Source organism: Pollachius pollachius, assembly GCF_949987615.1.
Source record: "Pollachius pollachius genome assembly, chromosome: 16".
Taxonomy (NCBI): Eukaryota; Metazoa; Chordata; class Actinopteri; order Gadiformes; family Gadidae; genus Pollachius; species Pollachius pollachius.
In genome coordinates this window covers 10,650,183-10,664,614 of record NC_136949.1, presented here as the reverse complement: position 1 = coordinate 10,664,614, position 14,432 = coordinate 10,650,183, and the positions used below count along the sequence as shown (strand labels likewise).

At 50.3% G+C, this 14,432-nt stretch overlaps 1 protein-coding gene across 2 annotated transcripts in view; it reads left to right on the top strand.

Moving 5' to 3' along the window:
* Positions 1 to 14,432, top strand: part of tiam2b (TIAM Rac1 associated GEF 2b) — a 43,762-nt gene that overhangs the window by 8,284 nt on the left and 21,046 nt on the right. For both annotated transcript variants that reach the window (XM_079754029.1, XM_079754028.1), the window contains exons 2-4: positions 10,075 to 10,237; positions 10,939 to 12,108; positions 13,548 to 14,088. In XM_079754029.1, the coding sequence (XP_079610155.1) occupies positions 10,945 to 12,108; positions 13,548 to 14,088 (1,705 nt within the window). In that variant the 5' untranslated portion in view covers positions 10,075 to 10,237; positions 10,939 to 10,944. The remainder of the gene's footprint in view (positions 1 to 10,074; positions 10,238 to 10,938; positions 12,109 to 13,547; positions 14,089 to 14,432) is intronic.

Here is a 14,432-nt window from a genome sequence, read left to right as displayed (position 1 = left end):
CTCAGGGATCAACTGACATTCCTTTAATTTTGTGATCTTATATCCTGATTAGCTTCAATATGAACATATTACATATGGAAAATACACTCTGGACACCCTGTCGGCTTTAACAATATAAATGATCTTCCCGGGTCAGAGCTGGTATTCTTACTACAGGTGTGTTTACTAGTGCATTCATGTGTGTTTGTGGGTCTGCTTGTGTGTGTGTGTGTGTGTGTGTGTGTACGCTTGTGCGTGCATGTGTGCTAGTGTGTTTACACATTTACTCAAGTCATGCCTCTCACCTTCTGGTATTTGGTGTCGACTCAGCAGTATAAGTTCACCAACCTGGCCTGTGTGTTACGTGTGTCTGATGAAGCCTTTGTCTGCGCTGCCAGAAGAGCTCACGAGAGCTCGTGTAGAGTACGACGCAGCCTCCTCCTGCTCTCTCGAATCAAGTTCTCTTCCATCGCCATAGTCCCTATGGTGCCTGGCTCCGCCCACGACACAATGAGGCCTATCACAACAGGCCCCTCAACACAATTGGTGGATGTGGACTCTGCACTGTGAAGCTAGCTGAACCTCCGATAGCTCCGCTGTGAAAGCTTTCACATTCCAGCCGGCTCAGTGCTTAGGTGCTGGCCGACGCTCAAGACCCACTGATCATCGTACCTATAAGCTGACCCGTCCAGGGAATGATGTCCGCTCTGTCACAAATGGCTCTCTTTGTTCCATTTCCCCTGAGGCTACCATGGTTGTTATAGAGCTTGATGCTTAAACTATGGGTACGGGATCCAAAATGGCTCAATCTAGTTGGAGAGGAGTCGCAGACCCCTAGATTAAAAAGTTAAGATGGTCGACACATTGAAAGCTTTGATGCTGAATCTTTATTCAACTAGGGTAGGCTCATCCCATCAAGACAGCCACGTTTCTCCCTCTCCAATGCAAAAGTCTATGAATGTGATGTCGAGATTTTCCACGGAATTTAGTAGAAAACTCGACTAGACAAGTGAGTTCATGGTGAATTAACACCATGTATCTCGTGTGGCTCTTGTAGCGACGAGAGCTGCTCCAAGCCCTTTACGTACGCTGGTTGACACCCAGTGGTTGACACATAGTGGTAGAAACCCTTTGTTGACATTCATGGCACAGTGCAGGCACGGCAACATAGCATGTCAGGACCATTTAGGTGTGAGTTGGGTGTCTTGATCAATGACACGTTGTCACTTTAGCCAGCAACCAGCCAATTCCTGAGATGACGAGGATTGAAGAAGCTTGCCTCTACCTCCGGAGCTTCTGCCCTCCTCCCGAAACACTCTTGGTTTGGCTAACACAACTCACCACTAGCTATTTCTACTAATGAGCCAGCACAGTGAGGGTAGTCGTTGGAATGGAAACAATTTGGTGACTCAGGTAGAGAACCACAGGTACAAATTGTTGCATTTCAAAGAGAATCATCTCAATTCCTTCCCCTCCAACCCCCCTCCATCCATGCACACTAAGCTTCTGTTTACCCTGCGGTGCGTTTGTGTTGACACAGGCTCAACCAAAACCCCTGTATCCTGCTCATTAGCTTGTATGCGTGAGTGAGTGTGCGTTTCAGTGCCGTGGCACGGTCCTGCAAAAGGGCCATCCGGTTATGTGTGCCTCTGTGGCAATGGGAAACATCAAAGGGAAAATATGCTGCATGTGCTCTTTGGCTCTTTAGAAAATGCTTTTATTTGAAGCAACAGTGAATGGAGATGCATGTGATTAAGGAACAGGTAGTGGCAAGGGGCATCTTGCTCAAGGATGCTTACAGGTAGGTTACGGACATTGGGGGATCGAACCCAGAACCTTTTGGCTGGGAGTTGGCCTTAGCCACTACACTACACAGCCCCCTCCTACCCAGGCGGTTATGCATAATAAACATTTATCCCACTTTTATTGAATAATTACAAAGTAATATTAAATATACATTCATAGTGCAAGTTGTTGGTGTGTGTTTTTGTGGTTCCCCTGTTTTGTGGAGCACCATGAGTTCCCTGTCACCGGGCTCTGTCCACTGGGTAGATACAGAGCTACAATGGGCTCCACACCGTCATCCTATACCCTGGAGGCCCTGCATGTCGACGTGTACTCCCTGGACCGCCACGCTGGTGATGATGGAGGGCTGGGGGGTGGGGTCAGGGGCAGGGGCGGTCACACAGCACAGCATCTGGAGGCTGAATGGAAGGGCTCGCATCAGGGAGCCCCCCTCCTCCCCCTCTCCCCTCCTCCCCCTCTTCCCCCTCCCCTGCCCCCTCCCCCTCCCTCTGCCTCTCCCTCACTAGCCCCCAGATATTGGACAAAAGACTCGGGGATGAAAAGAGAGTGTGTTCAGAGAAATAACCAAACGTCTCTGGCCACGCTGTGAGCGCGGAAGAAAGGGGAAGAGAGTTGAACAACGGGCCCAGTTGTCCGGAGCAGGGAGGCTTCCTGGTTTGTTTGGGACTGGCGTTGGCCGCCGGCCTGAATGACAGGCATGGTCGGGGGTCTGGACTGTGTAGATGTCGCTGTGGCAGATGTCACGTTTAAAATACTTTTGAGTAGATTCCATCCGTTGGAAAAGCGGGATTTAGCCAATCCCTGGTTGTTCGGAAATTCAGAGGGTACAAAAATAAATAATGGTTATATTTCAACTCATTTTCATTTAATGTATTTAAAGTCCTCCCTTTGCATCCCACAAAAATGAGTTATCCTGTACATAAGTCACTTAGTCAGTTCACACGTTTGTCAGTAAGGCAGTTGGTTAGTTAATCAGTGAGTCCTTAGGTTTGTTTGTCAGTCAGTAGGTTAGATTTAGGGGTCTCTGTGGAGCGTCTGCCCACTCCCATCAGTCTTGTAGGCAGCGTACCAGAGCGCCGTGTGTATAACCTCACTCAACAAAAATTCTCCCTCGTTCTATTTCTTCCGTCGACTTCTGGCGGGCGATGAGGGGCTGGTCCAGGAATAGTCATCTTGTCCTGGCGGCGGTCCCTCCGACAGAAAACCCTTCCAGGGGGAAAACGTTTACTTCACCCACATAGAAAAAAAGAGAAAGAAAAAAAACAGCCATATTGGAATCCATCTAGTGTTTCTCTTCCACCCCCGTACTGACTTCAACAACATCACCCAGGAAAAGTGTTAGCCTGTTAACTCAGCCTCCGGTTGCCATGGATAACACTTAACGGCTGCAGGGGAGTACGTTGATCTCCCGGGGTGTTCTAATTGGAGGCTAATCGAATGAAACGCCTGCCGTTGTTCCACAGAGGCTAGCGGATATCGGCCAGGGGATTAGATCAACCCTAGCCCTAGATTTAGATTGAGAGTTTGAGATTGAGATGTATTGTGGTGAAGGGTCGCTGGTTGTATATCCTGTGCGCACATTGACTTTTCTCATTGGAAGTGACAGTGTTAACAGGTCAGATCATATCAGCATCCTGAGAGTAGAAACCAGAATCTAGTTCTTCGGTCTGTTGGTGCTGGTACTGATGGCTCTATGATGGCAGAACAACAGTGTAGACAGAGTATCCCTAGGGTGAGACACATTCTGGATGACGTGAACAGCCTACTTCAAGAAATAAGTAGAGCGCCTATAATAGACTGCTCTGACAAGACCACCCTGGTGAGTCCCTTGCAAACTTTTTGAGTATGTTTAGTTATGGATCCAGAAATCAAGAACCGGAATACAACCCAGAATCCAAGGAGCTTCAATCAGTATTTTTGGATCCGGTGAGTCGATATGAGTCTCTCTAAAATGCAGACATGTGGGCTGGTGGAGGCATCTAAGAGTAATCGGTCAACACACTCATCTGTCCTGAGAGACCAGGGGAAAGGTGGCCGACCGAAGAGGAGCCAAGTCAATTTCATTACTCCTCTAGTTGGGCTACTGACCCAGCCAGAAGGTTATCTTCCCATCTTAAAACACAACAACGTGATACAACTGAGGGCATGTTCCTTTATGTCGTTATCTCTGTAGCGACCACAGAGGACTTGTCCTCATGTACTTTCTCAAACCGCCAAACCCTCCAGTCGAACAAGCACGTAAATCCCAAACCTACTATCATGACCTCCATGTAGCTTTGTTTGTCTCTTTTTAAGTCCCTGTTTGCTGGACGCTCACGAAATGTATAACAGCTGCTTCTTATGGCATTTAATCTAGTCATGATGTATCCCAGTATGAAACCAACTATACCCAGTGTGTGTAACTATATATATAAATATAAAATTATCTGATAACAAAGTAATTTTCATAATAATACACCCATTTGGACGTTTCCATCCAAAGCCTATTACAATAACCCGAGTGCATGCACTGTAAGCATGGGTGGGCCCAGTAGGGGATTTAACCCCTAACCCTGGCACAGTGATTGCCTTGCTCTACCAGTTGAGCGAGGCAGGACCGTTTTACCCTCATGCACATTGTGACTTCTGTATGTGTGTGCGTATGTGCGCGTGTCTCTGTAGAGGAGTGTCAGCCAAATACCAGGGAGGTTAAAACATATATAAATGCCCCTCAGTATTTTCTGCTTTGCATGCTAAACCCCGAGAGGAGGAAGCAGCTGTGCACAGGGGCCACACCGAACGCAACGTTTGGCCCCTCCCGGTTCCAGGGGCCACCGCCCCGTCTGTCGCTGCTATCTGGAGCACAAGGGCCCCAGTCAGCCCGGACAGGAAACAGACCTCTCCCTCACACTGGACACACTTCCTGTGGCAGAGAGAGGGAGAGAAAGTTGGGTTGGTGGCCCCGGGGCCCCCAGTTGCTGCCTGCCCCTTATCGAAGACCCCCTTTGTATTTCTCAAGAGGGGCAGAGAGGAGGGACTGTTGCGGTATTTGTTTCCACACTTGAAGGGTAAATATTGGGCTTGAGGTGGGGAAAGGCGTTGGGCTCTGTGGTAGAGCTGAAGGGTTCTGATGCTATCTGTGAGATTAATGGTAGGAAAAAAAAAACGGTCCCTAGGTTCCAATGTCCTCATCTTGGATAAGAGTTTGGCAAGGGTTGTTAAGTTGAAGGTATTACACTTATAAAGACCACAAGGAGACCTGTGTGTGCCTCAGCGTTGTGCGTTTGATTTAAACAGATTGGATTATTTGTGTTCTCAAAGAAAAGCGACCAGACTTTTATTAAATCAGCTACTTTCCTAGACACAAACTCTTGTTACTTGGTACATACCTAACCGTCTAGCAGACTAACCTACTAATTCAATTCAATTCAATCTTATGTGTATAGCCCTTAATCATGGGTACAGTCTCAAAGGGCTTAACAGGCCATATATTCAGGACACTACCAGAGTACCACAGTACACTCCGAGACACACAGACCCACAACAACAATAGTGACCTACAAGACCAATCCAATGAGCGGCACCAGTCGATCTGCCTGTGTGTTAGCAAACTCAGAACGTCCCCATGGTAACTGTCATCGGGGAGGGGTTGCCTGTCTAATTTTAAGACAACGGCAACATTTACTAGCATTCTCTATGCTTGCCGTCTTATGTTGTTGCAAAGAAACGTTGCCAAGGTTTTGCTACAGGGAGAATAATCCAATAATCTACCCTCTAAACTGCTTCTGCTACCGACCCCCGAGCATGAACCAAAACAACTGCCCTGCTATCAGCACTGCACAAAATACAGGTGTTGGAGGCCTCGAACGCCTTATTATGGATTAAGGTGGGTCAAATAAAGTATGTGTATTATGTCTGAGACTCTGCGATAAAGCGAAACACAAAAGGCCGGAAGCTCCATCGCCTCTCTGAGGTCTGAAGACCAGGATGTTTTTCTTTCCCCCAACCTCCCATCACCTGAGAACCACAATAAAGCCACCTGCCGCCTTCATTGTCAACTATCGTGTGTCTGTCACCACTACCCCCGTCCTCAACAGAGAAAGAGAGATAGGGAGACCGATATTATTGGGATGGTTAGATGATTCTTAGGAATGGTGGATGGAACGGATAAGGCAAAAGAGATGTAATAATTGAAAGGACAGAGAGAAAGAGAAAGCTTTATCAGTAATGGGCAAATCATCGTTATAAGTCGATGCATTCGTTGTTGATTGGTTGATGATGGGTTAAGGAGATGAGCTGGTAGAGAGACTAAGTGATACAGAGAAAGAGAGAGAGCACTAGCTTCATTAAGAGGAAAAGTGGAGCGATTGAGGTTTATAGCAAGACAAAAAAAAAGTTGTTCTTCACGTGTGGCATGTGTCATGCATGTGCCGGCATGCATATCTGTGTGTGTTTGTAGAGAGCGTGGTGTGTGTGTGTGTGTGTGTGTGTGTGTGTGTGTGTGTGTGTGTGTGTGTGTGTGTGTGTGTGTGTGTGTGTGTGTGTGTGTGTGTGTGTGTGTGTGTGTGTGTGTGTGTGTGTGTGTGTGCGTGCGTGTGTGTGTTGTGTCAGCAGCCTGTCTCAGTCCAGCACCATGCTACTGGGGGTATGCTGGCTGGAACAAGAGTCCCAGTCAGGCTCGCTCCCAGGTGGCTGCCTGCCCGTCACCACAGACCCCCCTCTCCCACTCCTCTCCTCCGTCCCCTCTCCACAGCCAGAACCGTTCCAGAGCCTTTAGCGCCACACGTCCCACAGCCACCCCCCCAACTCTCCTCTCTCCTCCCCCTCTCCTCTCCTCTCTGTTACTATCCGTCTCCCGCCTTTTCCTCCAGCTCCATCTCCTCTTCTCACCCCCCTCCACCCTTCTCTTTAGCACTTTGGTCAACTGTTTTTGTTTTTTAAATGTGCTTTACAAATACATTTGCATTACATTACAGACATTTACATTACATTCTCAGCTCGGCTCCGATCTCCCTCTTCTCTCCTTCTACCTCTCCTCTTCTTCTCTACCATCATATCCTCTGTTCCTCTCTCCCTGTTCTTCCCTTGTCTGCTTACCTCTACTCTTCTCTCCTCCTCTCTTCCATCTCTCACTCCCTCCTCTCTTCCTCTCCATTCCTAATCTCCTCTCCTCCAACCCTCTCGACTCTTTCCCTCCCTCACTTCTCTCCTTCCCACTCCTCTTCTTCTCTACCTCTCTCTTCCTCTTCACTCTTATCCCCACCCTCTCCATCCACTCCTCCCCACCGTTCTCCTCTCCTCTCTTCTCTCTCTCTTCTACGTTCTCCTGCGCTCTCCTCATGGTCTTCATGAACTGAGCGGTCCCGGTTCCATGTGGAACCGTCTCATGTTGTTGTTCAGAGAAGGGCACGGTGGCTACTCTGCGCCCCATGACACACACGGAACGAATCTCCAGGCTGAATCACTGAGTGCTCTGGCTTTAATGACAACCACAGTTTGTTTGGGAAAACTCTGGCGCTCTTTCAGCCTCTGCCAGGTCCTCTCTGGTCCCGAGAGAGGCACTGCTGGAGTTTATCCCGGCTATAAACTAGGGATGGAATGACATCGACGCATCCAGTTTATGAGGACTGATGACTGGCCTGAATAGACTATCTGAGAAAAATGCAGTTATAAAAATCACGATGAAATAATCTCAATAAAATGCGAAAATAATTCCCAATAAAAAACGATACATGCTTTAGGCAGATGTCGCAAAACAACATAATTATATAAACAAATAATCATTTAAATAATAGCTAACATGTTATGACCTCTCCCTCAAATTACTTTTATATGTATATTCGGTTCAGTAAAGTCAAACCCTTCACAAATGTTCTTGTTAACTGTGGAAGAAGTTTTTTTAACAGTATTTATGTCCGAGACTCCAAGTCCAACTCTCAGCCCTGCAAGAGACACTGCTCAGAAGGGTCCTTGTTGTGCCCAAGAGCACCACGGCACAACAGAGAGGGAATAAGTAAACCCACCACACCGGGCCAAACCGCCAATTTGGCCATCGTATGACTAACTCCCTCCTATTGGACGAATATCACGATGGCTCAGGGGATACAATACACAACGATTACAAGAAGAGGCCATTAAAACGTCTCCTGGCCAAACCAGAGCCTTAATGGCTTCTGGCCGGCGGGGGAGCCTGTATACAGAGGGCTACAGTGCCTGGACACCGTGGGGATAATGGGAAGTGACACGTGTATTGGGAACAGGTGGCATTCCTCCATACAGGCCCAGCATCAAACCCCGCATTCAGCCGTCACTTCATCCACCGAAGAGGGGGAATCCCCGATTGGCAATATGGCCGGCCCCATGTCTGCTGCGTGGGGAAGGGGGGGGGGGGGTCGTTGGTTCAGGGCCTGACGGGTCTTTGTTCTGTGGTAGAATGCGAGGGGTCCCCAGGGACTGGGTCTTGGGGGTGGGGGGGTTGCCCCTATGGGGCAGCAGATGGTGGATGGGAGACCCAGACAAAAGGTGGGTGACCGGCCAAGCCCACATCTTCCTCCTTCAGAGATGTTGGTCTGGATCGAAGCTCTCCACCGCCGTCACCTCTTCCTCCACCGCTGCTTCTGCTGCTGCCGAGACCCCGACCTGTAGGTCACTACGGGGGCGGGGTTAAGCCACCACATAGGAACCTGTGATTGGCCGGGAGCCAGAGGAGAGTGTGATTTCTGGAGTCTCTAGTGTGTCAGGACGGATCGGCCGCTTCTATTGAATGTGCCTGCCAGTGACATCCCCGGTTCAAGTGCAGGCGTTGGGGTTTTGTCTTTGATGACATCTGCGTCCGTCTATTCAGCCCCACACTTTCCATATCAAGTGTTTGAAAGACTCTCTCTCTTTCACACACACACACACACACATACACACCATCACTTCCCTTACACACACACAAATATCCTTTATTTTCCCAAATTTCCATTTACTAGATTAACTTTACACAGTATGCTGTTTAGGATAAGGCACTTGGCTACAGACGGACAATTATGTTATCCATAACAATCTCAACATGAGGCAAAGCAAAGTTTGTGATGTTTTATTTTAAATTAAGTTTTTTGCGTTCCCCGTGAAGAATTCCTCGACTCCCTGGTCTTGTGGACCCTGGCAGCTGGAAGACCTTCATCTGGAGGCCTCCCCTCCTAGTTCAATGAAAGGGTCAAAGGTCACATGCTTGTTCAGGGTAAGCAGTGCATTGCGCCGCTATGGAGACAGCCCCGCTCACTCCTCGCCTGAACCTCGGGTCCATGCTAACCTTTGACCTCTCCTAGCTCTCTGTGCAGGGAATTAGAATGCTAATCGCAACCCGAGGCTCAAGAGTTCCTCAGTGTTATGTTTATGTTTTATTTCTGTGGGCGATATGGCGATCGTAACTCATGTATAAGTAGGTATTGAAGCCACAAGTAGTTTGTCTGACAGAAGAGGAGGGAAGAGGAAAATAGAAGGAAAAAAAGGAGAGGAGAAAAGAGTTATATCTATCTCATTGTGTTCCCTTCCTTGGCTCGGTCAGGCTTCAGAGTTTGTTGTGGCGTGGTTTGATGGGAGGATGGTTTAGCCAACACAGTTAGGGTCAGTGTATCTGCTTCCATACAGGCTACTTTCGCCAAACACACACTGACTCACCAGACTAAACACCACACCAAACACAGTGTTTCTCTTGTTTTTAGTGTGTTTAGGTTTGTATTTGAGAGGGTTTTGTCCTGCCTCCTGGCGAAGAAGCTTTCATCTCAAAGGCGTCCTCAGTTGTATATAGCGACTAAAAAGACTGAACACAGATAGACTTGTGACGCCGTCATTAAAATAACCCTTGGTTCCCAGAGGACTTCAGTCCCAGCGGTTTTCGGGGGGACTAGCAGAAGAAAACAGGCCCGGCGAAAACATTGAAAGAAGACGGAAAGAAAACAGTGGATGAATTGGTTTGAAATTGCAGCGGGGCAAAGTAAACAGTAGACGGGAGTAGTAGTGGCGGTAATAGGCAGCCTTCTTAAATGGGCCCCCTTCAACAAGCGAGCACGACGTCATAGGAAGAGCTGGGGAGCCCGGCACAGTGGGGTGGGGGGGGGGGGGTGAAGAGTGTTTAGATTATGGGTAGGGGTTGGAAATGGGGGGGGGGACGGACATGGGTTGGATGGTGGATGGGGAGGGGGAGACCACAGCACCAACCTCCACCACTCACAACAGCCACGTCTGTGTGGAAATTGCTTACTTACTTAAGCCCCTCCTCCTCTCCCCCTCCCCTCCTTCCTCTTTCCTATTCTGCCTGGACAGATGATCTGGTGAGCGAGAGGGAGAGCGAGAGGGAGAGGGAGAGAGAGAGAGAGAGAGAGGGAGCAGCTGGAGGAGACGGAGAGAGGAGCTGCCATACGAAAGCCAGCTACCGACGAGGAAACAGGAGCATGAAAAGAAGCAGGAGTACGAGGCATTGCAACTGGTAAGGCTCGCTGTTGCACGTGTGTTTGTGTGTATTGCTGTATGTGTGTGCATGTGCATGTTTATTCTCAAAATGAGCAGAGACAAATGCATGTTACATGTGCATTGCATCATGCTGTGATACTTTTTTTGATAGTCGCTGTCTACCCGAAATGGTTAGTTCTTTCTATTTCATTATTATTTGTGTAATACTTTTCTAATAGCTTTTTCAAAAGTTTTTTTTTTACAGATTTTCTCATTCTTCGTGGCGTAATAGGATTTAAGATTCTAATGGCTTTTTTTGGTATGGAAAACTTAAAGTTCTGTTGCCAAAGCACTAAAAGTGGAATTAGCTACAACCTAGAAAAAGAAATGTCAACTTAAATAGAATTGTCAAAAAATCCATGGTTCAAATATTAGAATATTCCTCCATTTTCTTTCATGCATTTATTGTTTTTTGGTTATTTTTATACTTTTTCCCACAACTCACTCACAGTCTCCACTCGATGATGTCATATACCGGTGTAATTTTCACGGTTTCTTTCATTTATATTTATTTTTAGTACTTTTTGTCATAGCTCACTCACTTTCTTTTTCCCGCGTGATCATCCGTTATTTCTTCAGTTATGGCTATTTTCCTCCTTTCCTCATCACTCCCTCCCTCATGGTCTCCCCTTGATGATGTCACGTGTCGTCATCATCTTTGTGTCTCCCTTCCAACAGATCGCCATGGGAAACACCGACAGCCAGTTCGGCAGCGTCATCGCTCCTGGCAAGTCCTGCTCTTCCGGCTTCCCCTCTTCCTCCTCCAAGCGGGGCAAGGAGGTGCCCTCCGCCCAGTGCTGGTGGCAGGGCAGCAGGTCCGAGGCCCGGGCCCGGGCCGGGGCCGGTGCCCGCGGTTACCCCCAGCCCAACAGCTCCTGGCAGTACCAACACCTTCCACACGGGGGCGCTATCACGACGGGAGGACCGATCCGAGACAATGTATCCCAAGGTGGGGGTCAAATCGACGGCGGTTGTCGTGGTTACCTGGAGAGCAGCATCAGAGGAGGTGGGGGCGGGCCCCTGGAGAAGCGGGGCGGAAGCCCCAAGGTGCTGCTCAGCAAGGACGGCAGCATGAGGGTGGAGTTCACCAACGGACGGGTGGTCCCGGCCGCGGGGGACCCGGGACCCCAGGGCCCCCTCGCTGCCTCCAAGGGGCCCGAGGTGCTGCGCACCAGCAAGGGCAGCTCCCTGAGCTCGGACGGCTCCTGGTACGACTCCCCCTGGGGGGCTGGCGGCGGCGGCGGCGGCGGCGTTAATGGCGAGCTAGCGGACAGCGTGTTCATCTGCGGGCCCGAGGACGCCAGCGTGGGCTACGCCAGCAGCGGCTACAACACCTTCTCCTCCGCCCAGATGGACGACGTCTCCACGGGGGGCTTCAACGCCAGCCTCCTGTTCACCGGCGCCACCGGCAACGCCGGCGCCAAAGTGGCGGGCAGCGGGAGCTTCATCACGTGTTCGTCCGGGCGCACCGAGGACAGCGACATGGGCGACTCGGCCATCGAGTCCGAGACGCGGGACTCCGCTCTGGGCTCGCCGGGCTTCGTGAGTTCCCCCCACCACGCCAACGTGGCGCCCTTCCCCACGGCCGTAGGCCCCCAGCGCCACGCCCCCCTTCCCAGGAGGAGCTCCCCCTCCTTCCCCCTGGACACCGCCGTTGTAAGGGAGGAGACATTCGAGGACAGCTACTCGTCGCGCACGCTACCCTGCCCCAAGGCGGGGCCCGGCCGCGACGGTGGTGCTGACGCCGTCGTTGCCCCGGGCAACAACCGGAAGGACTTCCTGAAGAACCGCATCAGACGCCTCAGCGACTGGACGGGAAGTCTGAGCAGGAAGAAGCGGCGGATGCAGGTGAGGTGGCGACAGGTCGCTATCTGTTTTTTTGTTGTATTCTTCGTCAGGTTTTTTCCCATCCGTCTGTCTTTCTATGTTCGTCTGTGTCTGTTTATGTATTTCTATGTTTCACTGTTTCTTATATTTGTTTATCTGTTTGTATATTTCTCTGTGTGTTGTATGTTTAAGTGTCTTTGGGACCAGTTCCTGGTTCTTGAGCAGTCAATTTTGAATATTTCAAATGTAGTGGCGCAAACATAATGCATGTAGTAGTTGGAGTGGAAGCTGAAAGGTTATTCATTATAGAAGCAGTAGAAGCAGAATTGGTTGTCATATCCATTCTTCAAGTCTGCCATGTGGCTCTTTAATACTCTTTAATACCTCACTGACATGTGAGCAAATGCTGACATATCCTGTTTACAAAGTCCAACAGGAGCTCACATCCTGACCAGAGTCTCAACAATAGCAGGGGGCTTTCTACCAGGAGCAGGGATTGAGATATAATAGTAAACATGATTGGACTCCAAAGAAACAATACAGTCAAAATCTTGAAGGTCAACAGAAGGTCAAGTAACAATCACTTCTGTGTCTAAAGTCAGTGCAAGTAAGGGGATCCCGAGAGAGACGACATTACCTGATGCAGGTAGCTGTCCTCCCTCTCTCAGACACTCTGTGAAGGCTGTTTACTGATCTATCATGGCAAAGCACAGCACTGGATGCTGTTCCACACAGGGTCATCCGATGCCACTGTGTTGGCCGTGTTGAGGGCTGCTTTGTCCGTAAGAGGAGCCCTGTTCCGTGCTTTGGCCCAGGACAGTGTCTGTGTCTGTGCTGATTAACCAGTTCAATAATGCAGTGGATGTGCTCCAGCGAGGCGGTTTATCAGGGACATCTGTTGTAGTTAAAGTTAGCCTGGCACAGTGGGAGAGGAGGGGAGAGAGACAGATTGTCTCCCAGCGCTCTGGGGTTTTCCGGTTCGATTCCTCCTCAGTATGGTGGCGTCCTTGAGCAAGATGCCCAACTCTGAACTAGTCCAGATGATGGCTGGTGGTCGTCATGCAGGGTGGTCACCGCAGGCGCTGTGTGGGTGTGGGTGGACTGGAAGGGGTAAGGGCGAAAGAGCTCAAGCGCTGTGAGGGAATGAGATGTCCCAAACAACCAGTCATGCTGACTTGAATGTACCAATCTAATGACTATGGTATTCTGTTGTTTCCCTGTATTTGATTAGATGACGCTTTAATCTTCTTCCCACTTTCTCTTTTTTATTTTCTTTGTTCTCTTTCCTTTCTTCCTTATTCTTCCCTTTTTTTATCACACTCTTTTTTTCTTATCGCCAAATTCTTTATTTTTCTCGTGTTCGGTGGTCTGCTGTTAGAGTAACACGTACCATGGCTTTATAAGTTGTACCACACATCAAATCAAACTACCCCTGTGCCCCCCCCCCCCCCCCCCCCCAGGAGCCATACGGCAGCGAGACCAGCGAAGCCTTCAGCGGTGGTGTCTTCAACCCCAACCACCACCACCAGCCCGGCACTCTGTGGGCCACCAACCCCCTCCACGTTCAAAACCAGAGCCAGCCGCCCCCGGCCCAGAACCACTTCCAGCAGGCCCAGCCCTCCCAGCACAGCCCCCCCAACAGCAGCAGCAACGCGGCCCTGCGTCACAACATCTACCAGAACTTCATGCAGGAGCTGGAGACGGGCCGCAGCGAGGCGGGCCGGACCAACCCCTCGGACGGGGCCGTGGACGAAGAGGACGAGGAAGAGGACGAGGGGGCGGGGGAGGAGATGGCGGGAGGAGGGGACGGGGGGGAGGAGAGCAGCGGCGGGTCCGTGGGGTGCTCCCTGGAGCAGCTGGACCTCCTGTTTGAGAAGGAGCAGGGCGTGGTCCGCAGGGCGGGCTGGCTGTCCTTCAAGGCCCTCGTCACCGTCACCAAGGACCAGAAGCTGGAGATGGTGGCGCGCCGCAAGTGGAAGCAGTACTGGGTCACGCTCAAAGGTAGGGGCCCCCGGAGATACGACTACTACGCACACTGCACACACACTACTGGGTCACGCTCAAAGGTAGGGGCCCCCGGAGATACGACTACTACGCACACTGCACACACACTACTGGGTCACGCTCAAAGGTAGGGGCCCTCGGAGATACGACTACTACGCACACTGCACACACACTACTGGGTCACGCTCAAAGGTAGGGGCCCCCGGAGATGAGTCTACTGCACACACACTACTGGGTCACGCTTAAAGATAGGGGCCCCCGGAGATGAGTCTACTGCACACACACTACTGGGTCACGCTCAAAGATAGGGGCCCCCTCGGAGACACCTCTACTACATACAC